Below are 27,111 nucleotides of genomic sequence, written 5' to 3'. Positions count from 1 at the left end.
TTTACTAAACCTTTCCCAGGAAGTGGGGTGCAAGGGTTGGGAGGATTTTTTGGGGAAAGACGTGTCCAAACTACGTTTCCCAGTAAACCCAGTTAGAGTTTGGTGGTGGCAGTGAAGATCCAGGGACAAAGGATAAAATTAATTTGTACCTTGGGGAAGTTTTAACCTAAGTTGGTGAAGTAAGCTTAGGAGGTTTTCATGCAGGTCCCCACATCTGTACCCTAGGGTTCAGAGTGGGGGAGGAACCTTGACACACATTTTGAATTCCATAGGGTATTTTTTGCTAAAACAGAGGCATTGTCCAAATCTAACATTAAATACTTTTCCTGTATCCTCACTGACACTGATCATTAGGGTAGTCTTATTTTTTAAATAATATAAATGTTTTTCCCTATGCTTTCCATTTACCATTTAGATATTTTACTTGAAAAATGGACAATTACTATATTTTAAATGCAATGCCACATATTACTCAGGGAACAAGAGAAAGTTGCTCAATTTGATACAGATCATAAGAAGTTATATATTGTTAGTAAGATATTTTTGTCTCTATTAATATGGATGTGACTCTTACCCCATTAATAATAATAATAATTGTGCTAAATTTATCAAGTGCACAAAGGTGTGGTATTTTCTTATAGATGTATAGCAAAATAGATGCCAGCCTCATAGAGTTATCACCCCATAATGACTAAGGCAAAGTTTGGCATGTGCTTTCTTTGTTCAACAATTCCCTTTTGCTGGTCTCCCATCCCCCTTTCCTTTATCTGCTCTCTCACACTATCTGCCCCTAATCCAACCCTCCCCATCACAGATCTTGGACTGACTGTAAGAGGGCTACACAACACAAGGGCATTAAAACATAAATCCACTTATCCAAGCAGGAGATTTCCCCAAACAGTCACAAAGAGTTAGTGTTTAAAGGTACTGGCATAGGGCTAATGGAGTTGTCCCTTTGGATTTCCCTAGCCTCCTCACTGGTGACTCTGGATTGCTTCAGCTACTTCCCCTGCAGAGAAAGGAGGCACCTCGGGTCAGAGCAAGGCAGAGTCTGAGCTGTTCTTTTGACTTCTTCTGCTGCATTGCCAGAGACCCTGGGTAGCTCCAGCTGCTTCCCTTGCTGGGACAGAAGAAGGACCTTTTGGTCCAGTGTGGGGTTTCCTGGAAATTGCTCTTGTTGCTTCTCCACCCCGCGAGAATCTGGACAGCTCCAACCACTTGTCTTGGAGGCTGGGTGCATTTAGGATTTAATCCTGCTCTCATTTAAGTCAATGACAACACTCACATTAACTTCAAAAGAGTAGGATCCAGCCCATCTGTTTCATGTGCAGAGCCTTTACTTGTCAATGAAGGTTTATTTCTTCACCGTCAAAGTAGGTTAATCTCTGTTAGCAAAGTAGCGATGCTGTGAAGTAGGTTTATTATGGTAGACAAAAACAGGGGTCTTCGCACCTGTTATGAAAAATAATGCCCCCAAGTGCTGAGCGCCCAAACTCCCTCTCCTTAGGACTGATGTGCTACATGGCTGCTTTTTCCAACAAAATTAATTAATAAAAATAGTTTAGGCTTTCCCTACTTCTCTGGAGACCCCTTAACTGCTATTTCTAACTGCCCTTCAGTATTGCCTATTGCTGCTGCTGCCCATAGCACAGCCAGAAAGAAACATTTCATGGCAATTTTATTGATAAAACTAGAAAATGAATGTATCTTTCATCATCCGTTGTCTGAATCTCTGCTTAAAAGCTTATGGATTTCACTACACTTTGTCAAAGGCAGGAAGAAATGGTTAGAATTTCACCTTTCCTGTAATGTATCTATACATCTCTAGCATATGCTAAATTCAGTAATACTAGAGGGAGAAATAAACTGGGGGGAGGAGAGGAGGAATCGAGTAGTTTAGTTGTTTAAGTTGTTTAAAGAGAAATAGCATTTTTTGTGTGCCAAAGCACTTGCAACAAGAATTATAAATTGTCTGTAAATCTCATTGTAAAACTCTGTGGCACTTCTGAAAAGCCAGACAACTTTAGCTATTATACAGCTGTATTAAGTCACTTTGGGGGATGGGACAGGAGTGAAAAATCAAAGAGGTAGAAAACTTGGTAGGTCTCCCAAATGTGCACATTGCTTATTGCCTTTCTGTACACTGGCTCTGCAAATGTTGCTAAGAAGCCTAAATATAGAAGCCTGGAAAAGCTCTTTACTTTTGAGCATAAGATTTAAGATTCAAAATCTAAAATAAGGGTGATGGGCTGAATAACATGTTATCCTGAAACCAGACTTTTATATTCCCCCAGGTTGTGAAGAACAGCTTTCAGGTGAAAAATGTGAACTGAAAAGAATAGGTTGGATGCTTGATCCACCAGGCACAAATGAAAAGGAAAAGGATACCATCAGTAACTCCCTAGAGCAGGCTGTAACTCCTGGATTTTGCTTTGTGAATACTCTACATCAAGCTTCTGTGTGACATAATTGCACATCATCTCTGTCCTAAAGACCCAGGCAAGTTTGGACTCAGTTTTACATATTCAATGCAATCTAAATAAATGTTGCTTTAAGTAAGAAATAATGTTCTGATTTTTCAAAGGAACTGAGCAGTCAAAGATTTCACTGAATTCTCCCTTATTTTACAAGTGTTTCAATTAGTTCTCTACAAAACATAAGCAAAATCTGTGAGCAAAACTGACCTCACAAGCAAACTTTGTCCTGCCTCAGGGCAGGGGGCTGGACTTGATGACTCTCAAGGTCCCATCCAGCCCTGCATTTTTATGATGCTCTGAAAAAGTGTTATTTATTCTAATAAAAAATATGCAATACTGTTAACCATAAAAAATGATTGGTTTATTTCTTTAAATGTTGCAGGTAGAATACTTTGTATTACACATAACATGGAATATTTATGTACTGCTTCAGACCGCTGTACAAACTTTAGCTAAATCATTGGCAGGTGCTATTGCATCAAACTTTTTCTGAGTCAAAGGCCCAATTACGCAAACTCCTGAATTCCTTTTCACTTCCACTGATTTAATGGGAATTGATGGCTGGAATGAAATTTATTTGGCTAAGTTTGTAATGAAGTGCAAGATTACAAGAGATTTAAGTATGTGTGGTGGCTTTTTTTCTCTAGTGCTTTGTTCCAATTGTTAAAGAACTACATTTTTTTCCCAAGAAGGTCACTAACACTGGTCACAGGTTTCCGAAAGGAGGAAACTCAAGTGTCCAAAACCCTGATGGACCTGCAGAGTGAGTGGTGGTTCCCAGAAGGGAGTATAACTTGGTTTTGAGCTAAGTGTGAGGAGAAGAATGAGATTCCACCCAAAGACAGGTACAGGCAAGGGACCAGAGAGACAAGAAAGGGGTCAGAGGTGCAGTTAGCACATAACAAGAGCAGTCAACAATTTGAAGAAGGGGCTCAGCACCATTTGAGGTCAGACCTATTCTTGAGATGTTCATGAGTCATTTTGGGTAATATTTGATCAGTTCCATTGCAAACATTCTAGTAAGATGGAAACCAGGTTTGAGATAATAAAGAGAGACCTATAAATTGCCTCAGTGCAGTAGAATCCCCCTGGTCAACAGTATTAAAAGCTAATTGAGAACAGTGAGCAATGGAAGAACATCAGATTGAAGTAGGATACCATTATCAACTATCACAAGGGACATCTTTGTACTGGTTCCACCAAGAAATTAAGGTTAATGCATCCTGGAGATGGCGTATGTGGTTCTGCAGCTGCATAGCAACATCATTTGATAGCACAATGTTGGATATCATTGGTAAATTATTTGACAACGGCTTTTCCATTAGATGAATAGAGCTGGCTTATGCTGCTTCAGCATTAAAGCATACAAATATTCATAAAAATATCAAGCTAATCTATAGTTTCATACATTTCTTGAAGAGTAAATTATCTTTTGAATTCTGTTTTCACTTCTAGTGGGATTGGTTTGGAAGATACTTTTACTGCTTAATGTATTGACAAGTACAAGCAGATTTAAAGATTGATTCAGAGCTTTGCATTCTTACCACATATTTTTTCAGATTCATCTGAACCATCTGGGCAGTTTGGTACTCCATCACAAAATAAGTCTTTACTTATGCAGTTTATGGCATCAGCACAAGGTTCTTCAGGAGGCAAACATGTCACTGAAATAATAATTGAGAAAAGAAAAGGGGAAAAATAAAATTATATTAGAAAGGAGAACTGACTTGCCTTTGGGACTCCAACACAAACCTGATTACACAACAATTATGTGAGTGGTATGTCTAACTTGCTTATGGTGTTTTTAATGCTCTGAGTCAATACATAGTACCTGAAAGGTGAATTTTAGTACAGAAGGGTGAATAAGTTCAGAAATATGAAAACTGAACATTCACTTCTTGTTAGAACTAAGCTCAAAAGGAGGGCTGGTGGAAATCTTTTTATCACTTTTTTTTGCAAAATGAAAAAAAATCATTTTTATTTGACTCAGTTGGAAATTCATTTTTTCCACCTTCAATCATTTCATAAAGAATTTAAAATTTGTCATGGAAAAAAATTCTCACATTTTGAACAGCACTAATAAAAAGCCCTTTAAAGGACAAATTTTAGTAATATTATAAATCTCTGAGGAAAAAAATCTATTTTTGTACAATTCTCTGCCCAGATTCTGCAATCAGCTCCCTGGGGGTGGACCCTTAAGTCTGTATGGAGTCACACTAACAGCACTGCCCAAGGGTGTCCCTCCACATGGATCTAATTGTTGGATCAAGGCCAAAGAGTGCAGTCCTGTCCCCATTTAAGTGAATAAGAATTCTGCCAATGGAGCAGGATTGAACCATAAAGACATTTTGGATAAGCATCCTGGAAGTACATACCTCACGGGATAGAGGTGGGGAGAAGGGTAATCACTCAGTTCTATGTACATTTGTTTTTGCTTTTGTTAGTAAATGCATATGAGTGAAGGTGGAAAAGATCTGACTTAAGAAAAAAGGGGCAAAATACTTATAAGAACATAAGACTGACCACACTTGATCAGATATATGGTCCCGCTAACCCAGTATCCTGTCTTTTGACCATGGCTGGTGCCAGATGCTTCAGAGGGAATCAACAGAACAGAACAATTATTGGGTGATCTATCTTGTCCTCCACCTTCTGGGAATCACAGGTTTAAGGACACCCAGAGAAAGGGGTTGCATCCATGACTATTTTGGACTAATAGCCATTGATGAACCTATCCATGAATTAATTTAATTCTTGTTTGAACCCAGTTATACTTTTGGTCTTCACAACATCTGGTAATGAGTTCCACTGGTTGACTATGCATTGAGTGAAGTACTTCCTTTTCTTTGTTTTAAACTTGATGCCTATTAATTTCATTGGGTGACCCCTGGTGATTTTGTTATGTGAAGTGGTAAATAACACTTCATTATTCACATTCTGCACACCATTCATGATTTTGTAGACCTCTATCATATCCCTCTTAGTCATCTCTTTTCTAAAATGATGTCCCAGCGTTTTAAATCTCTCCTCATTTGGAAGCTATTCCATACCTCTAATAATTTTTGTTGCCCTTCTCTGCAACTTTTCCAATTGTAATTATATATAGTTAAGCTGGGGAAACCAGAACTTCACATAGTATTCAAGCTGTGGATATACTATGGATTTATATAGTGGCATTATGGTATTTTCTGTTTTATAATCTATTCCTTTCATGATGATTCTTAACAATCTGTTAGCTTTTTTGACTGCTGCCGCACTCTGAGCAGATGTTTTCACAGAACTATTCTTGAGAGGTAACAGCTAACTTAGACCTACCATTTTGTGTGTACAGTTAGGGTTTTTTTTTCCCAATGTGCATTACTTTGCATTCATCAACACTGAATTTCACCTTTTGTTGCTCAGTCACCCAGTTTTCTGAGATCACTTTGTAACTCTTCACTTTGGACTTCCGTATCTTGAGAAATGTTGTATTGTCTGCTAACTTTGCCACCTCACAGTTTACCCCTTTCCCCAGACTATTTATGACCATGTTGAACAGCATGCGTCCCAATATGGATCCTTGGGGGCCCTGGCTATTTACCTCTCCCTGCTGTGAAAACTGACCATTTATTTCTACCCTTTGTTTCCTATCTCTTATCTCTAGTTACTGATCCATAAAAGAACCTTTCCTGTTATGCCTGCTTACTTTGCTTGAGAGCCTTTGGTGAGGGACCTTGTCAAAAGCTTTCTGAAAGTCCAAGTACACTATAACACTGGATCACCCTTGTCTGAATACTTGTTGACACCCTCGAAGAATTCTAATAGATTGGTGAAGCATGATTTCCCTTTACAAAAGCCATATTTACTCTTCCCCGACATATTGTTGTCACCCATGTGTCTGGTAATTCTATTCCATACTATAATTTCAACCAGCTTGCCTGGTACTGAAGTTAGGCTTACCAGCCTGTAATTGCCAGGATTGCAACTGGAGCCTTTTAAAAAAATTGTTATATTCGCCCTGCTCCAGTCATCTGGTAGGCAGACTGATTTAAACAATAGACTATATACCACAGTAAGTAGTTCTGCAATTCCAGATTGGAGTTCCTTCAGAACTCTTGGGTGAATACCATCTAGGGTGACAAGACAGCAAATGTGAAAAAATGGGACAGGGGGTGGGGGGTAATAGGAGCCTATATAAGAAAAAGACCCCAAAATCAGGACTGTCCCTGTAAAATCGGGACATCTGGTCACCCTAATACCATCTGACCCTGGTGACTTATTACTGTTTAAATAATCAATTTGTTTCAAAACCTCCTCCACTGACACCTCAGTTTGAGACAGTTCCTCAGATTTGTTATCTAAAAAAAGAATGGCTTCTGTGTAGGAATCATCCTTACATCCTCTGCAGTGAAGCCCAATTGCAAATAATTCATTTAGCTTCTTTGCAACAACCCTGTAAATAAAATATTTGCAATACAAAGTGAAGGTGTAAGAAAGAAAATCTGCCATTTGCACTCAAGCAATAGGCCATACACTTCATAGCCTTTATATCATAGCCTGTTTTACGCAGAATAAGAATGTTGGACAGGGCACTGCAAATGTGAAATGGGAATTCCAACTTTCTCTACGACAACCACCAAGGATAAGTAGAAGAACCTTAAACATACCATTCAACTCTAACTCTTCACTGAAGTATCAGCAAAGGGAATGATCACAAATCTTGGTGAGATGCTTGAACTTAGTACATTTCTAGACGCAATGAAAAAAACACCAACAAAACTACACCAAATATCCAGAGATATGCTTTGAGTGAAATTAATATGCAATAAGAGGGTTGTGTTTACAAAAGATATCTTCAATTCCATTTTTATTCCTATTCAAAAAACCAAACTGCACTGCTATCTTCTCGGCATAAGAAAACTGGTATTTTGTTTGAAAATGCTTCTTTTTTTTATTTTAAGACTGAAAAACAAATTACCTCTAAATCACAATCCATAGAGGAGTATAAATTGCTACTGTACATGTAAAAATTACAAATGCTTAGACATATCTGAAATGCATTTGCGTTTCTCATACTTTGCACTAATTAATGATTCTGGGAAATATTTTCACAGGTACACATGGCAGTGTAAGAGTGTGGGATTCAACCCTGCGGCACCTCCTGCTGGTGTCCTGGGAATTAGCTCCACTTCCAGCCTTGGAGCGCCCTCTTCAGGCCGGTGTCCCGCTTACACCGGGCCCTCGTGTCCCTCCTGGACCTGGTGCCCCTTGTATGCTGGGGTGCTGACCCCTGGCAGTAACCCCTCACTTGCAGGGTCTCCCCTCCCTGGGGGACCTCCCACCCCCTATCCCTACCTCGCCTCAGTCGTAGGCTCCTGCCAGTCACCAGCTAGCCCCCACGCCCTGGGGCAGATTGCAGTATAAGCCACTCATCACAGGCAAGGTTGAGTTTGGACCTGCTGCCTCTGTCTCACCTTGGGCTGTCCCCTGAAGCCCCAGTACCTGTTGGGCCTAATGCTAGGCCGCAGCCTGGGGCTTTTCTGGCTGGAGCGCCCCAGTTCCTTAGGCCCTTCCCCAGCCCTGCTCTAATCTAGGTACTCTGCTTAGGTCCCTGCAGCCATGTCCCTCCCTCTCAGAAGCTAGAGAGAGTCTCTTGAGCTTCAGCCCAGCAGCCCCTTTATAGGGTCAGCTGAGTCTGTTTGGGGCGTGGCCAATCTGAGGCTGCCTCCCAATCAGCCCAGCCTAAGGCTCCCAGCCCCGGCCCTCTCCCAGTACTATTTTAAGTCCTTCCAGGCAGGAGCGGGTGACCACCCTGCTACAGGCTGATAGGTACAAAACTTCCACTGAAAGCCAGTGGGAATTAAGTACCTGACTGTAATTTGTGCTTTTCAAAATATCCCCTATAGTCCACGATTTGCAAAAATAGCTCTATTAATCCAACACAGTATACTATACAATATCCTTTGTGTTTAGGACCCAGTCTTGAAAGGTCTGCTCTGTGCATGGCTCTCCCTTTTCAGTCAATGGAAAGTCTATGTATGAAGTATTTCTAGGCTCAGGCCCATAATTTGTACAAGTGAATGGATACCAAAGTCTTCTATGTAAAACATCAACCTTTTCACTATATTTAAGTTACCAACCTGAAGACTTGCTTGTAGTGAGTGGTTCTGAATTTATATAAACAAACCAACCTCAAGATTAAAACATTTCAGGAGCACATTTCCTATCCCTTAAAGGCCTAATAAAAATCTTCCCACTATTGGAAAAGTGTTAATTATTGCTTTAAAGAAGCCCATATTTGCTACTCTGACATCATCCAGCGTCAAGCAAAGCCACCGACTCTCATGAGTCTCAAAACTCCAGCTCCTGGAGTCAGGTGAGAATCTCAGTTTTGATTTTCTAAATAGTTAAGTTTCTGTTGCTCCTGCCTTTGTAGAAAAGCTTGAAAATGTTAACTTTAAAAGGTCAACAATCTATAACATAACATAAATAATCCAACATATGTTATTTTTAAATCTCATGATTTATTAAGCTAATCTCATCATATATGTGTGTATGCATGCAAACCGAGAGAGAGAGAGAGAGACTTCAGGTAGATACCAGGTTCTTCCATTAACAAACAATAGCATTATCTTATGATATGCAAAGGTTCTGACCTGAAGCTGATGGAAGGGGACTTGTAGTGAGATTCGCAGGCTCTGCTAGAACAAAACATAGTTGAGATAACCCTTAGTTTAGTTCTGATCTATATCTGTAAACACTCTAGTGTGTAGATTTACTTTTTTGATGGTTCTCAAAAAAAAATCTGAAAAGTTTGGGTGCTTATCTGTTGGTTATCCCATCAACATCTTCCTCCTAACCTTTCTAACAATAGTCTACTTTTTTCTTCTTACCCAACTCCTCCCGAAGCACCTTCTTCCTCTACCATAGGCCCTTGGCTGCTGATTAAGGTATTGGTTATTGTGCGTATGTACTATTGCCAAGACCTCCAGTGTGATCATCTCATCTTTATCTCAGAAAAAGATGTGTTATCACAGCCAATGAAGAGCATCTTTCAGCTCAAGAGATAGAGGCTTTGTTTTTGGAGGAAGAACAGACCTGAGTTGAAAATCAGGTGCAAAGTGTGTGGTGTAGTTGACAACAAGGATGCTTGTGTGTACGTAGTGATTGATCATTTAGGGTACAACTTTCTCTCATTACAATTGCATGCAGGGTCAAGTTAGCTCTGAATTACACAAGGGGATCGTTACATATTTCAGTCTCTCCCTTTGACCCTCTTCCAACTGGCTTTAATTGCTCACCTTTGATTCTGAATTTGTAAGGCCCAGCAGCTGTGGCAGCATCCCCGTGTCCAGGGAAACCTAAGTGTGCCTTTCCCCATAAGATTTCCATTGAGAATGGAACCAAAGCTTAGGAAAGTTGTTGCACTAACCATCTCTCACAACATAAGGATGGATAGCTCTGGCATTATCTAAACCAATCTGAACCTTTACAAAGTTTTTGTTTGGAGTCAATGGGTGGGCAAAGATTTATGCTTGTTTTTATTTTTTTTCCAGACTGGTTTAAATCACTAGACTCCAAGGACTTCCATACAAAATACAAAAGTTTGTCTCCTCATTATAGGTGAGTTCAAATCCAAGCGTCTTAGATTATCTAGGGTATTACTTCAAATGACATATCACTTTATTGACCAGCTCCCCAGTTGCTGTACTGAAGTGCATCTCTAATGAAGTCAATGCAGCTATGCCAATTCACACAGGATGAATATCTGGCCCTACATTTGTTATCGTACCTTACTTGGGCACACAAGCTAGTTTTCATTTACAAGAAGTACTGACCTGATGATGTTAGAGGTGGGCTTGTAGTCAGAGTTTCAGGAGCTGTTGGAACAAAATCAAGTTAAGTGTAAACTTTCTGTATAAAGTATTTTGGAGTTTCACATTAGTGTAGGAATACCTCAAATATTTTTTTACTTGAATGTTCCTCTGAGCCATCTGAAATTTTCCAATTCTCTCCTGGTGAATATCCTACCTCTCTTGCAGCTTTTCCTCCCACTCTGCAAGCTCACCAAGGTTTACCATTCCACATCAAGCCCTTTCTCCCAACTCTCTCTCATGCACACAGGCTCCTCAATCTCTATTCCTTCTCCTCTTCAAGAAGGATTTTATAGAGAATGTGTGTCTGGGGACTCATGGGGACTCATCTGTGACTGTCAGAAGGGACATATCTTTTCAAGCAGCCATCTTGAGTCATATTACCATTTATATCACAGTACTCCTTGAGGCACCTGCATCTCATAAGACAATATTTGGATCAGTTAAATGAGCTGAAATTAAAATGTGGTATGGCAGCAATTTTCCAAAAAGAAAGTTACTTTCTATCACTATGGAAGCTGTGGGAGCATGGACAAATCACTTCACCTCTGTGCCTAAATTTCCTCATCTGTAAAATGGAGATGAGACTTTTCTTGCTATAGTATGTTGAGATTTAGGAAGTTAAAGTGCTATGTACAATTTTCATTCTAATGATTAATTGGATGTTCAATTCCTGATATCACATTGTTGCAGTAGTCCTGGAGGAATACACAGTTGTTATCTCATTTTAAGTCAGACCTGTTAATCTCTCACAGCAACAAAAGTTTGGATACTCCGAAGCTCACAAGTAGATATATCACCCTTTCAGTTCATAATTTTCTTTTACAGAATTTCTGGGATATAGTGGTCAATCATTTCCCACAATGATGTGCTGTTTTATAGAAAAAAAAACAAAACTTCTAGATGGTGCAAATAGTCAAGATAAATAATGATGTCATGGCTCTGAATTTAGTCATTGAATACCTAAAGTACCTAACATGAAATGTGCCTTTAGTATATAGAGTATAAGAAACTTTATCCACCAGATGTCTCTCTCCCCTTATGAAGGCAATCAGTAGCCACTTAATAGTGTCTCAAACAAGGTTAAAAATGTGAGTTAATCAACTTCCACTTCAAGGGATTCAGATTAATTTTTTATTCTCTTCCTCACTGTCAGCCTGTTCCAAAACTCATTGAAGTCAATGGGAAGATTCCTACTTATTTCACTGGGTTTTGGATCAGGTCTTATCCATTACTCATACATCTCTTCCCTCTGGGTATCGAGGGTCCCACCACCACTGTTTAATCATATTTATGATGCTTAGATCACCTCATCCACCTATTGACAACTCAGAGTTTTCCCTTTCTGGTTAAATGAAACTGAATCATCAAATCCTTTTAAATTCCGTTCTTAATGTTTGTTTGCATGAGATCCCACTTCCTTCCCTTATCTGCCTTCACAAGCAAAGCAGAACATCTCACTTTCTATGAACACTAGAACCTCTCACTACCCTTGGTCCAAATGTTGGGTAAAAGAATTGTATTTACTTATGAAATAACATTGTTGGGCCTTAATTACATTACCCTGAAGGACATTGGTAGGCATCACAAACGATGGACACCATAAATAAAGGATTAATATTATGAATTTCACTGGGCGTCCACCATTATTTTACCCTCTTGTTTCCCTTTTAAAGCATATATATCACGCTGACTCACCCTTCTGTGAAAATGACTGTGCATCGCTCCCAGTGTGGTTTGTGAATGCTGCTTCCAGGTTGGCTAAAGAAGATCACTTGTGAACAGCTCACAGGCTATTGGTCAAGATTTTCCAAAGTATTTAGGTACCTAACTCCCACTGAGGATTTGGGCCTTCTTCCCTACAACTTATGTAGCCTCTGTTGTGCCAGCTAGTAAAGGAATCTCCTGTAATGGAATTTTCATGGGTGGACTTGTATACCTGCATATATGCCATTGCAGGATTGAGTGCCAATGTCTGCAGTTGACTTACATTTCAAGGTTTCAAAGAAAGCAAATAATGTTCATAGTTACCTGTGATTTCTATGCTGTTCACATCAATCTTAATAGTCTGCAAAAGGCTAGTTTTATTTGCTTGAGTTCCTAAAACGAGTTCATTCTTTGCTTTCTCATTAGATACCCACTGTGCAAAGTATAGGTTGAATATTACGATAATGCTGCCATTTCTGCCAAACAGAAAACACCACAGAAGAAAAAACAAGTTAATCACACAAAATACCAAGTGAATAACATATTTGGCATATTGTTTTGTAAAATCAAGATTACATTTTTTTTCTAAAAGATATATACTCTAGTTCAAACAAGAATTATTTTGGTGAAGTTCTGTTGCCTGTGTTTATATAAGAGATCAGACTAGATCAGGGATTGGCAACCTTTGGCACGCAGCCTGCCAGGGTAAGCCCCCTGGCGGGCCGGGCCGGTTTGTTTACCTGCCGCGTCCGCAGGTTCGGCTGATCGCAGCTCCCACTGGCCGCGGTTCACTGCTCCAGGCCAATGGGGGCTGCGGAAAGTGGCACGGGCCGAGGGATACCTGTGGCAGGTAAATGGACATGGAAGGTAAACAAACTGCCTGGCGGGCCGCGTGCCAAACATTGCTGATCCCTAGACTAGATGATCACAGTGGTCCCTGCCGGCTATAGAATATATGAATCTAATGAGGATCTCATTCTAATAATAGGTTCCATCCACCAAACTCAAACTGTCAGGGTATAATGGATGAGCAACTAGAGATATGGTGAAGGGAGATAATTTTTAAAAAGTACTGAACACCTTAGAAACTTGAAGCCTGATTGTCCTTTCACTTACATTGCTGTAAATCAAAAGTAACCCCATTTAAATCAAAGGAGTCAATTGTGTTATACCGGTGTAAATGAAAGGAGAATCAGGACCTGTATTTAGCTAAACCCACACTGAGTCTTGATTAGGTCTCGCATTTTAGTCTTTATAACAATGACAATAGTCTTGAAATATCCACATGATAAAACATCATGTAAAGTACTTATTTTTGTGACCCCAAAGTTAAGTATCAGAGTAACAGCCGTGTTAGTCTGTATTCGTAAAAAGAAAAGGAGTACTTGTGGCACCTTAGAGACTAACCAGTTTATTTGAGCATGAGCTTTCGTGAGCTCATGCTCAAATAAACTGGTTAGTCTCTAAGGTGCCACAAGTACTCCTTTTCTTTTTACAAAGTTAAGTATGTTTGTGTCACAGGTGGATTCGATAAGCACTGGGACTGCTTGCATGAAACAATACAGGGTGAAATCATGTTTTCACTGAAGTCAATGGCAAAACTTCCATTAATTTCTTTGGGGACAGGCTTTCATTTAAAGTGATGCCCTGGTAATTAGAGCAGGGCAAAATTTTCTGCAGAAACATTATTTCACTAATAAATACAGATTTGTGACAACCAAAACGTGGTGAATTTTTATCGACTTTGGAAAATCGTCTCACTTGAAAAAAATATGAGAAATTTCAAAAAGGTTCATTTTGACATGTCCAAACTGAAAGTTTGATTCTGGGGGCTAGATTCACAAGGTGACTTAGGTGCTATTCCCATAAGTCAGAAGGTGGTGGTGGTATCCCTTAAGACCACTAGCAATCACACTCAACGGGACTGTAGGAAACCCAGGTTTGAATCCCCACTCTGGAGATGAAACTTGAACCAAGGTCTCTCATATCCCTGATAGCTGTCCTTACCACCAAGATACTGGGTCTTTCCCCTTGAAGCTGTCCCACTTTCAAAAAAAAATATTAACTGGCATCTGGGTGTCCCCCTTCCCAGGTGAATACTCTAATCACCAAGGTAGAGAGTTTCTTTCTCTCTCTTTTGCCCAATGAATATTTCACTATTGAATACAAAGTGGAGCAGCTTCAACAGGCAAAACTGAAGGGATACCAAATAGCCAGGTGGTTAGGGCAGTCACCTGGTATATAGGAGACCTAGGTTCAAGTTCCTGCTCCAGAGTGGAGATATGAACTCAGGTTTCCAACGCTCCAGGTAAGTGCCCTTGATATAAAGGAGGACAGCACCCCATCCTCCTTCTGTTTTGTGAGTGGCCTTAAGTCCCTTATATTTCTTTTGCTTTTATTAAGAAACATTTAAAGTTGTCTGCAATTGGAAAAAAAACATGTAGTTTAACCTGCAACAATTTTTTCTGATTTTTTGATTCACCAAAAATTGCCCCAAAATTCAGTTTCGAGTCAGCCCCAAACCATTTCCTCCTGATTTTTCAGAACTGCTATCAAACTGAAAATGTATGTATTCACCCAGCTCTGTTAGTAACCCCTGTTATTCAGGTCTATACTTATAGCAACATCTTGGTTGAGTTGAATATATAATGTTGCTTATTGGAGAAAAGGACATTTTCTCTCCCTGCTGAAAAACAGCAGTGACCGCCCTTATTGCAAAGTATTTGTGCTAGCAGACTGCCACTGATTCAACAGCACCCTTTGATATGAGGTGATAAATCTTATCACTGCACTGAGCACAGTTTGCAATATATTAAAAGACTAATTTCTTAAATGATTCTGATAACCTCTAGGCCATGCTGAATAAACAAAAGCTTTTATTGCTGTCTTTGTGACTCAGCCGAGTTCCAAGGGTGAAACAATAATCAGATTTCCCAAAAGGGTAAACAATTTTTTATGAAGAGTGAAGTAGAAAATAATTGCTGAGTCAAAGTAATAATTTAAGTATTTGCACAGTGGACAGGAATAGAGATTATTCCAAAGAATTTAGGGGCCTGATACAAAGTCCTTTGAAGTCAATGGAGTCTCCCTGTGACTTCACAGGGGTTTGGCTCCCACTTTACCTGCACAAAAGGAAAAGAAAAGGAAAAAAATCTATTTTGCCATAAAATGTCTAGAGGGCATAAGTTAATAGGAGTGTATTGGGGGGAGGGGAAGAGGAAGCCTCAAACCTCAGGAAAATCAACCCACTTAGGGTAAATCTAAATTGCTCTGGGGGTGTAATTTCTGTCTTGGGTAAATGTACCTGTGCTAGCTTTGATTGAGCCAGCGTGTGGCAAATAATAGCCTAGCCATAGTTAATGACAGAAACTATAATGAAACACCTCTCCATGTAATTTTAAAGCTCATAAAAATAGAAATAATATTACATATGTTATCATCTACGATTAGGAAAATGGTTGTGGGAGAATATTTCATGCTCACTAACATCTCCTCCTGTATGCGTATAAATGGAAAAAACAGCTCTTTACAAATATATGAATACCCTACTCTTTAAATACATATTCATAGTGCTGCTCTGGGATCCTTTCTCTCTCTCTTTCTCTGTTTTTCTCATTTCAGTCTCTCACAGTTGTATTAAAAGGAAGGAAAATGCAGTGTTGGGTTTCCATGTGTCCTCTCTTTTCTTTACTGAAAGCCTGATTCTCTGTAGTCATTTATGCCAATGCAGAGTGGGTTTACAATGCTACTAGATCAGAAAAGCAGTGTTGTACACCCACTCTGCAATGGAGTAATGGAGAATCAGATGCTTTATTTTATTATTTTGGAAGATTGTGTGGGAGAAAGTACTGTTAGGGGCATAGTAATTACATGCTCCTCTGTCTGTCTGATACAATCCCTGAATGTATGGTACACCCACAAATATTGTTCAGGAGTATTACTTTCTGCTTCAATAGCACTGCTGTCTCCTGCCCTTGTACAAGTGAACATTGTTTGATGACCTGATTTTGAGCCTGTTTTGAACTCTCAGGCTCTGATTCAGCGATCCATCCCTAAGCATGTGGTCAAGTGCTCTGCTGTATACCTTTGAAGCTACATTGAAATGATTGGGACTTGAGCATGTCCTGAAGTTGTTTAGTGAATAGGGATGGTCCTGAGCAGATGCTCTGCTGAATCAGGGCCGCATTAAAACATGAGCAGACTGGACTGAACTCAGGTTTAATTAGGCTTGTGGCATAACTGGCATGAGGGAAATAAAGCTAACCATCCTTTAATAAAACAGAGTATACCCCACATGTTTTATACTGTTCAAAATACACGAGGTGTGGGTCTGTCTGGGTTATAATAGTAGCCTAATCTCTACCACCACCAAGAAGAGCTGATCCTAAACTGTCGTACATTGACGTATCTCCATTGGTGCTAGGTCAGTTTAAACCAGCTGAGGATCTGTCCCTCAATCTTGAACTTGTCTCTAGTTCTCTAAGCCGCCAGGGTCTGGGACCACGCCGGATGAAGCACACTCAGTAGAGCTTGAAAAAAGGCAAACGCATTTTCTGTGAAAAAATTTACAGATTTTTAAAATTATTTTTCATTCAAATTTTGACAATTTTCTGGCCGTGGAAGAGAATTACTGTATATTGCTTGACACCCTTTGGCCAAGGCTTGGCATTGCATCAATAGGTTCTGAGAAGAATATAACTACACTGTGGAGGAATATAACTACACTGTGCTTTTCACAATAGTGTTCATCAAAGGAAGGAGAGAGATGAAACGTCTCAACGGACCCCTTTGAGAGACAAAATCTTTTTTAGGCACTGTTGAGATTCATAATCTAATGAGGATTTTTAAACTTAAAAATTATGAACTACAGTATATACCCACTTGAACTGCAAAACTTCAGAGTTCTTATATTCATTCTTCAGCTGACTTGCTTGATAGATTTCATTTATCTATACAAAAATATGAAAAATTCTGAAGAACTACAAGTTAGAAATATACACAATTACACACTACAATTATGATTTTAACACCACACATGTTTTTTTCTTCCTAAATGAAATATGCTCTTGAGGTGTCTGAAATTGACATTTTTGTCAGTTTCACTGCTGCTATTCAATTAACAGTGGTTAAAGGGACAAGAATCATGTCAATTTCAGTCACCAGCTGCCAGGGCTCCTAGATAGCCAGGCCATGGCACTGAGGACAGGGACCAAGGGATCCCAGTGTCCTGGTCTAGCTGAATCCCAAGGCAGGTTTCTGATGGAACCATCTCATATTTGATGAATCTGCATTTTCCAAAAAAAGTTTTGTCAGAAATTTCCCAACCAGTTATAACCAATATTAGATGCCTTTAAGAAATCAATACAGTTAATGGCATGTTATCTGTTATATCCTCTTGAGTTAACCACAGACTCTTACCAATTGTTGAACATCAGAGGCAAGAGCCTTGAAGTCAGCTGATGAGTTGTCTTGTAAACCAGGGCTGAATGATGCTCCTGAAAGTATTTTAAATGTTCCTGTGGCTGCATGACTGTTTCCATATACTTCAGTTGGATTATTTAAAGAAAAACAAAACAGTGGAAGTGTTGAATTATGTAGAGATGTAAGCAAGAGGTTGCATTTGACTTTTCCAATAAAGATCATCATAAAATATTGCTACTCTCTCCTTTCACATTCTATTCAGAGCTTTTCTTTGTGTTGCACTGGTTTCAAAAGAAAAGTCAGATTCTTTTCTGCTGCTTAAAGGACACTATTTCACAATGCTAACATCTTTAAATCCATGCTATTTTTTTTCTAATCCCATTACTTTCAATTATATCTTCATTTCAGAGCTTCCTGGAACCACTATATTGCCTGCTGAAAGAGGCAATGACCGGTCAGCTTCCTCCAGCTAGAGCAACTAACTGATACAAGGGAAGCATAGTGGGCAATGAGCCATTAAAAGTTTGTAAGTTCTTGGACTGCAGGCACCAAGTCTCACCCTGTTGGCTTTCTACAGTTAAAAGCTCTGTGAACTTCTATATACACATACACCCCTTTGAGAAAATACTGCTTTCACTGAACTAATTATTATATGACATATGTGACTGACCTTTTCTATCAGAACATACATGATTGTGTGGATGAGTTTATAAAAAAACAAGTTCAAACAGGAATTAATTCAAGGAATATCCTATGGCCTGTGGTATGCAAAAGGTCAGATTAGAAGATCACAGTGGTCCCTTGTGGCTTTATAATCTATGAAAAAAAATTATGTGCAAGTAAGTAGTAAGGGCTAGATCCAGAAAAGGACAGACACCTCACTGCCACTTTATGCACCTAAATCCAACATTTCAGCACCAGTGAAGTCCTTGACCCCCCTGACCAGATGCTGCCCAACTCTGTAGGCATCTAAAGCCTCTAGAGCAGCAAAATTTCTGCCATTCATGTCCCCACGGTGCCTAAACATCTGCTAGTGAGCACGCACACAGCTGCCTCAGTCTAGGCACCCAGGTGCCTATCTCACACCTAAGTCTCAGCAGGCTCTTCAGACTAGATGTTTCCCCACCTATCTCACCTGCCAGGACCCAATCTGGTAGTACAAAAAAAAAAAAGAGGTTCACTGCCACATACCCCATCTAATGATTTTGCAAAAAGTATTTTAAAAAGAAATAAGAAAGTTAAAATGATTCGTTTCTACACTTTTCCATTTGAAATGTCATTGAAATTGACACATTCCTGTGACATGTTTTGATTTTAGTGAAAGTGCATTTTCCTATGGAAAACTAACTAGCATTGACAGTGACAGTAACCTACTTTGACTATCGAGGGCTTGACTGTGCAATGTGCCGAGAACCTCCTACTACCAGCTGAGTGCCCTCACATCTCACTATCCACAAGGTTGGGAGATGAAGGTACTGTGCAGGATGGCACTGTAAATCAAAGTATTACATAAACTAGTAATATTGTTTGTCTCTGAAAAAATGTGATCCCAAGACACGCAGAGAATCTGCAACACTACATGGAAGTCAGTACCTCAGAGGATCGAGCCAGAAGCTTGTCAAATAAAATGGTATTTCGATAAAGGACATTTACAGAAATGATACCGCCTACTTTAATGAAAAACAAAAGAAAACAAAAATACCCCAACCAGTGTAGCTTTTAATTTTTCCTCTGACACATCTGATCAAATATCATAATCTTTACTATTGAGATTAAAGTCCAGGGGCCTGATCAAAAGCCCACTGAAGACAATAAGAGTCTTCCCATCAACTTCAATGAACTTTGGATCAAGCCTGAAGTGTTTAAATTTTTGCATATCTTGTTTGTAATGAATCTTTTTAAAGCAACAGTGGTCACAGCAGAGCATGAAACATGAAAAATAATTACAATGACAACAACAGTTGGCTTCCAAGTTTGAACACTTACCAGAGAGCTCCTTTAAAGGTTAAATCTTGACTACTTACCTTGTTGCGACTCCTTGCTTAGTACCCATACAAGTGCAATTAATCCAGCACAAACACACACAAAAATTGTAAGCAAAACAACAAGACAGATTTCAAAGTCACTAAGAGGGATACTTCTCTTAGGTAACAATTTTTTCAGATTCATTTCCAGCTAGGAAGTTTATATCAATTAAGAATTGCTGCAAGAAACATATAAGCATGACAAAGAGGGCAGCGATCCACATGAACAGATATTTATAGGAGATATTTGTAAATTAATTGCACCATTAATCTTCATTTACACTCAGTCAGTATGATGTAGTTTTTATATCATTCCTGAATGGTTATATCAATGTACAGTATATGCTGGTATAAATGGAAAACAAAACTCTCATTAAGGAAGATGATAATGTCTAAGATAAAAAATATCTATGCAAACAGCTACCCAAAGTTGTAAATGTTAATCATCAGCTTTATAATTACCTGTCATTTGCAAATTTTAAATTGAAAATAAATGTTACGAATACAGTTTATTGTGGCTTGGTTTACTATTTTAGGAGTAAATACCCAGAAATAAAATGGAATTTAGCATTGCATCAATAAGTAATACAACCAAAGTATCCACTTGGCAATCACTTTAAGGGCCCAATCCTATTCCTGGTTGAGTATCCTCAACTCCTACTGAAATCAGCGTGAGTTAAGGGTGTTCAGCACCTCATTATCTCATGAGTTTTAATCTTTTCAATATTTTAATCTTTATTTTAATTAACCTTTTAGCTGGACACTTTTATTGATTTGGTGCACTCATATACATGTGTCTGATAACTCCATCTTGGGTAATATATATTGCTCAAAAATACTTTGGAGGATGTCCATAACCCTCTGGTGTATAAAGGCATCTAACAACCATGCTAATTTTGTTAGTACATTAACTTAAGGAAAGCCCTTTAGAATAGCATGGGTATTAACGATCATTTAAAATCGGATTACTAAATTACTAGAAGTTGTGTGAGCAGCTGATGTTTGTGTCTCCTAAGTGTTGATGTTTGAAAATAAATACTTTGCATGGGGATGTTTTAAGATGTCCAAAGTACTTATAAAAAGGAATGCAGAGCCCAAAGAAAGTGCAAGAAAAATGAATGATTTTATATGCTCCAGAGCCAAAGCTTATTAAATTGATAGAAAGGCTCCTATGGATTTCAATGGACTGTACATCAGGCCCAAAATGATTTTAATCTATCACCACCCCATGCCAGACAATAAAAGATCAGATTTAGAATCTGAAGGTATGTCTACACTGCAAAGAAAAACTCATGGCACCAATTTTCAGAACCTGGGTCAATTCTCTTGTGCTCATGGGGCCATAGGCGCAGACTTCTAATGATGCCGGGAGGTGCTTAACCCCCCTCTGCCACCGGCCCTGCCCCGACTACACCTCTGCCCCACCCCATCCCGCCCCCATTCCAACCTCTTCCCCAAAGTCCCTGCCCCAATTCCGCCTCCTTCCTGCCCCTATTCGACTCCTTCTCCAAATTCCTGCCTCAGCCCCGCCTCCTCCCGTGAGCGTGCCAGGTTGCCGCTCTTCCTCCATCCCTCCCAGAGCTTGTGTTGTTTGGCAGCAGCAAACGCTGGGATGGAGGTGGAGGACCTGGGACGTGGTGTGGTCAGGGGAGGAGGCGGAGGTGGAGCGGAGGGGTGGGGCAGGGAACTAGGCTGGTGGTGGGTTCAGAGCACCCACTAATTTTTCTCTGTGGGTGCTCCAGCCCCAGAGCACCCACGGAGTCGGTGCTTATGCATGGGGATCATGCGGTGGGGCTAAAAATATACTTTCCCACTTGGTCTGGAGTGGGGTTCTGAGATCCTTGTTGGGTTTCAGAGCCCGGGCTCCAGCCCAAGCAGGAACATCTATAATGCTATTTTTAGCCCTCCAGCTCAAGGCCCATGAACCCCAAACATTTGACTTGTGCTCTGAGACTCATTGTCACGGTTTTCTTTGCAGCACAGCCAATACCCTATTTGTCTTAGCCCTGGTCTACACTACGAGTTTAGGTCGGATTTAGCAGTGTTAGATAGGTTTAGCCCTGCACCCTATAAAGCCATTTTTTCCGACTTTAAGAGCTCTTAAAACCGGTTTCTGTATTCCTCCCCAATGAGTGGATTAGGGCTGAAATCAACCTTGCTGGGTCCAATATGGGGTCATGTGGATGGAATTCGACAGTATTAGCCTCCGGGAGCTATCCCAGAATGCTCCATTGTGACTGCTCTGGACAGCACTCTCAACTCAGATGTGCTGGACAGGTAGACAGGAAAAGCCCCGTGAACTTTTGAATTTCATTTCCTGTTTGGCCAGCGTGATGAACTGATCAGCACAGGTGACCATTCAGAGCTCATCATCAGAGGTGACCTTGCGGTCCCAGAATCGCAAAAGAGCTCCAGCATGGACCGAACGGGAGGTACTGGATCTGATTGCTGTATGGGGAGATGAATCCGTGCTATCACAACTCTGTTTGAAAAGACAAAATGCCAAAATATTTGAAAAATATATGGATGTACGCCCAAAGCCTTTGCAAAAGGTTTCTGGGGAGGGCAGCCATATTCCGTCCTTCATGGTAGGACACTTTACCATGGCAGGCCAGAAGCACGCAGTCTGGAATCATTGCATAACAAAGCATGGCAGCGTATGGTCCCAGTGTTTGCTGGCATCCAAGCAACATCCGTTCTTTATCTCTCTGTGTTATCCTCAAGAGAGCGATATCATTCATGGTCACTTGGTTGAAATAGGGGAATTTTATTTGGGGACATTCAGAGCTGGCTGTTCCTGCTGGGCTGTTTGCTTGTAGCTGAACAGAAATCATCCCCTCTGTTAGCCACACGGTGGTGGGAGGGGTGAAGCGATCATCCCAGGGAATTGGGTGTGTGTGTGTGTGGGGGGGGTGGTTAGTTGGGTTTGTGCTGCACGTTAACCCGAAAACCGCAGCACCTCCTTTTAAATGGCCAACCCATTTTAAAGGGCCAACCCAACAAGTGCTTGGTATGTGAAATGAGGGCGCTGCTTTTTGAAACCATTTCCACATGTTAGGAAGATTAAAGAAGCCAAAAGACAGTGGCTTACCATGTCTGCCTGCAAGCCAAATTCTGTTGCCTGCCGGCCCTGCGTGTGTGATCTCTCACACCATACCGGCAGGCCCTCTATATAAGAGGCAAAATGTGACCTTGTAAAGAAAGCACATGTGCTATGTAATGTTAACAGCTTGGTTCACCGTGAAAGAGTCTACCCATTGTTCTCTAAAATGTCTCTATTTAAAGACTAATCTCCCTTTTTTCCCTCCCGCAGCTGCAAATGTTTCATCGCTCCACGTATCATCTCCGTCCCAGAGGCTATCAAAGATTAGAAGCTGAAAAAACCGCACTTGCAATGAAATGTTCTTTGAACTCATGCAGTCCTCCCACACTGAAAGAACCCAGCACAATGCGTGGAGGGAGACAATGTCAGAGTCCAGGAAAGCACAAAATGAATGCGAGGACAGGAGGGACTAGCAAGAGGACAGGAGGGACGAGTGAGAGGAGAGGTGGTGTCAATGTTCCTTCCCCACTCTGAACTTTAGGGTACAGATGTGGAGACCCACATGAAAGACCCCCTAAGCTTATTCTTACCAGTTTAGGTTAAAAACTTTCCCAAGGTACAAACTTTGCCTTGCCCTTGAACAGTATACTGCCACCACCAAGCATTTTAAACAAAGAACAGGAAAAGAGCCCACTTGGAGACGTGTTCCCCCAAAATATCCCCCCAAGCCCTACACCCCCTTTCCTGGCGAAGGCTTGATAATAATATCCTCACCAATTTGTGCAGGTGAACACAGACCCGAACCCTTGGATCTTAAGAACAATGAAAAATCAATCAGGTTCTTAAAAGAAAAATTGTAATTAAAGAAAAGGTAAAAGAATCACCTCTGTAAAATCAGGATGAAAAATACTTTACAGAGTATTCAGATTCAAAATACAGAAAACAGGAATAAACCTCCCTCTTAACACCGGGAAAATTCACAGAAAACAAAAGATAAACTAATCCGCCTTGCCTGGCTTACCTATACTGGTTGCAATATTGGAGACTTGGATTAGGATGGGTTGGAGAAGACGGATTTCTGTCTGGCCTCTCTCAGTCCCAAGAGAGAACAAATCGTAAACAAAGAGCACAAACAAAAGCCTTTCACCCCCCCAAGATTTGAAAGTATCTTGCCTCCAGGCACCCAACCACTCCACCCCAAGGGACTGCCCAAGCAACAGAAAGCTGGCATTCAATAAGTTTTGAATGCAGTGTTGCCTTGTCCTTCCCTCCTACCCCACCCCACCCAGTGCTTCCCTCCTCCACCACCCCTCACAGGCTACCTTGGCAGTTCTCTCCCTATTTGTGTGATAAATTAATAAAGAATGCCTGAATTTGAAACAACAACAACTTTATTGCCTCTGCAAGCAGTGATCAAAGGGGAGAGGGGAGGGCAGCTGGCTTACAGGGAAATAGATGAGCCAAGGGGGTGGGTTTTCATCAAGAAAAAAACAGAACTGTCATACCGTAGCCTGGCCAGTCATGAAACTGGTTTTCAAAGCTTCTCTGATGCGCAGGGCGCCCTGCTGTACTTCTAACTGCCCTGGTGTCTGGCTGCGTGTAATCAGCAGCCAGGCGATTTGCCTCAACCTCCCATCCCTCCATAAACGTCTCCCCCTTACTCTCACTGATATTGTGGAGCACACAGCAAGCAGTAGTAACGATGGGAATATTGGTTTTGCCGAGGTCTAACCGAGTCAGTAAACTGCGCCAGCGCGCTTTTAAACGTCCAAATGTACATTCTCCCACCATTCTGCACTTGCTCAGCCTATAGTTGAATAGCTCCTGACTACTGTCCAGGGTGCCTGTGTATGGCTTCATGAGCCATGGCATTAAAGGGTAGGCTGGGTCCCCAAAGATAACTATAGGCATTTCAACATCCCCAACGGTTATTTTCTGGTCTGGAAAGTAAGTCCCTTGCTGCAGCCATTCCCACAGACCAGAGTTCCTAAAGATGAGAGTGTCATGTACCTTTCCCGGCCATCCCACATTGATGTTGGTGAAATGTCCCTTGTGATCCACCAGTGCTTGCATCACCATTGAAAAGTATCCCTTGCGGTTTATGTACTGGCTGCCTTGGTGCTCCGGTGCCAAGATAGGGATATGCGTTCTGTCTATGGCCCCACCACAGTTAGGGAATCCCATTGCAGCAAATCCATCCACTATGACCTGCACATTTCCCAGAGTCACTACCCTTGATAGCAGCATCTCAGTGATTACGTTCGCTACTTGCATCACAGCAGCCCAAACAGTAGATTTGCCCACTCCAAATTGATTCCTGACTGACAGGTAGCTGTCTGGCGTTGCAAGCTTCCAGAGGGCTATCGCCACTTGCTTGTGAACTGTGAGGGCTGCTCTCATCTTGGTATTCTGCTGCTTCAGGGCAGGGGAAAAGAAGTCAAAAAGTTCCATAAAAGTGGCCCTACGCATACGAAAGTTTCGCAGGCATTAGGAATCATCCCAGACGTGCTACACTATGCGGTCCCACCAGTCTGTGCTTGTTTCCCTGGCCCGGAATCGGCGTTCCACGGCATGAGCCTGCCCCATTGCCACCAGGATGGCCAAATTGCCAAGGCCTGTACTTTGAGAGAAGTCTGTGTCCATGGCCTCATCACTCTCCTCACCGCACTGCCATCGCCTACTTGCCTGTTTTTGCAGGTTCTGGTTCTGATTCTGCATATACTGCTGGATAATACGCATGGTGTTTAGAGCAGTCACAACTGCCACAGTAATCTGACTGGGCTCCATGCTTGCCATGGTATGGCATGAGCAGGAGAGCAGAGTGGCACCGGAAGCGGCGGGTGGATGACAATGCTGACAGCATTATGGCGCCTGCACGGAAAAAGGCGTGAAACGATTGTCAGCCATTGCTTTCATGGAGGGAGGGAGAGGGGAGCAAGGGGTAGGCTGGCAGCAGACTGAACTCACAACCCTGGGTTTAGCAGGTCGATGCTCAAACCACTGAGCTATCCCTCTGCCAATATTCCAGGCAGGACTGAATGTCCATTAGACAAAACTTAAAGAAGAGAATGACCTGAGTCACTCCCATTTATGTGCAGGCACCCCTGAAAGATTTTACTGTGGTCTGCCAGAAGCACCCATGTCTGCCCAGGCACCCCAACTGACCTCAGTGAGGCAGGCCAAGAGCATCCAGGAGACGATGAGGACGGCTACTAGTCATATCACACTATCTGCTGCCACAACTCAATGAGCTGCTGCTGTGTAGCAATACAGTCCCACGTCTGCCAGCACCCAGGAGACGTATGGTGATCGTGAGCTGAGCGGGCTCCATGCTTGCCGTGGTATGGCATCTGCACAGGTAAGCCAGGAAAAAAGGCGCGGAATGATTGTCTGCCATTGCTTTCATGGAGGGAGGGCGGGAGGGGGGGGGTCTGATGACATGTACCCAGAACCACCTGCAACAATCTTTTTTGCCCCATCAGGCATTGGGATCTCAACCCAGAATTCCAATGGGCGGCGGAGACAGTGGGAACTGTGCGATAGCTACCCACAGTGCAACGCTCTGGAAGTCGATGCTAGCCTCAGTACTGTGGACGCACTCCGCCGACTTAATGGTCTTAATGGTTTTAAGTGGGGACACACACAATCGACTGTATACAATCGCTTTCTAAAAATTTGACTTCAATAAATTCAACCTCATTTCATAGTGTAGACATACCCTTAGGTACATATATCAGAGGAGAGAACAGGGCCATGTGATCCAAAGAAATGTCTAATCTTGCAATTTAACAAAAACTTAAGAGATGTTCCTAGTCCATTGTCATGACTCAAAGAACACATAATAATGTAAATCTATGCATAATATGGGATCAGAAAACCTCTACTTGATCAGGATTGCACCATCTCAACCACCTCCAGGATGAGTTTTCTCCTCTGGGTTGTCCTGTGTTATGAGGTGGAAGCTGGTGCTATTCAAGGCTGAATCGATCCCTGCCAGGAAGTGTGCAATCAAGTAATACCTATTACATTTTTGTTTCAAATAAGAGCAATATTTACTATCATCAGTGTGAAATACTGAGTTGTTTTCCTACATTATTCTAAGGCAGAAGAATACATTTAGCAAATTAGACTTTGGCAAAGATTTTTCAGAAAAGATTCGTGATTTTGGGTGCCCAACTGGAGACACTTTAAAGGGTGTTGATTTTTAAAAATTGAGTGCGCAGCACATTCTGAAAATCAGGCCTTTTTAAGGTGTGTCAGGTTACGTACCCATACACTTAGACTCCCGAAATTACTAGTTGTTTTTGAAAATCTTGCCCCTTGATATTTTGGTAAAGTCATTGTTTTGTACAGGAGAATGCTATTACATTTCTTCTTGTGCAATTCCACTATTTTTTCATCAATTTCTTGAGCTCTATTGGGAAACTCACCCTTGTGACATCCATACTGTCATGGCCTTTGAAATGTATGATAGTTGCAGAACTTAAACATGGCTGGACTAATGTCACACTGTGAAATAGTCTACATTGTACAAAATGCTAACTATTGCATAAGGGATCACCAAATTATCTTCTTCTTGCTCAATT

At 41.1% G+C, this 27,111-nt stretch overlaps 1 protein-coding gene across 1 annotated transcript in view; it reads right to left on the bottom strand.

The window, feature by feature from the left end:
- TMPRSS15 (transmembrane serine protease 15) overlaps positions 1-25,312 on the bottom strand; it is a 91,658-nt gene extending 66,346 nt beyond the window's left edge. The window contains exons 1-9 of the mRNA XM_037890756.2: positions 25,211-25,312; positions 19,483-19,633; positions 17,456-17,580; positions 16,919-16,986; positions 12,344-12,513; positions 10,295-10,321; positions 8,597-8,623; positions 5,854-5,874; positions 4,022-4,141 (exon numbers count right to left, since the gene is read on the bottom strand). Coding sequence (XP_037746684.1) covers positions 4,022-4,141; positions 5,854-5,874; positions 8,597-8,623; positions 10,295-10,321; positions 12,344-12,513; positions 16,919-16,986; positions 17,456-17,580; positions 19,483-19,633; positions 25,211-25,312 — 811 coding nt within the window. The remainder of the gene's footprint in view (positions 1-4,021; positions 4,142-5,853; positions 5,875-8,596; positions 8,624-10,294; positions 10,322-12,343; positions 12,514-16,918; positions 16,987-17,455; positions 17,581-19,482; positions 19,634-25,210) is intronic.
- Positions 25,313-27,111: the final 1,799 nt, after the last annotated feature.

The sequence above is a fragment of the Chelonia mydas genome, chromosome 1 (genome assembly GCF_015237465.2).
Source record: "Chelonia mydas isolate rCheMyd1 chromosome 1, rCheMyd1.pri.v2, whole genome shotgun sequence".
Taxonomy (NCBI): domain Eukaryota; kingdom Metazoa; phylum Chordata; order Testudines; family Cheloniidae; genus Chelonia; species Chelonia mydas.
This window is presented reverse-complemented; position numbering and strand designations above follow the sequence as displayed.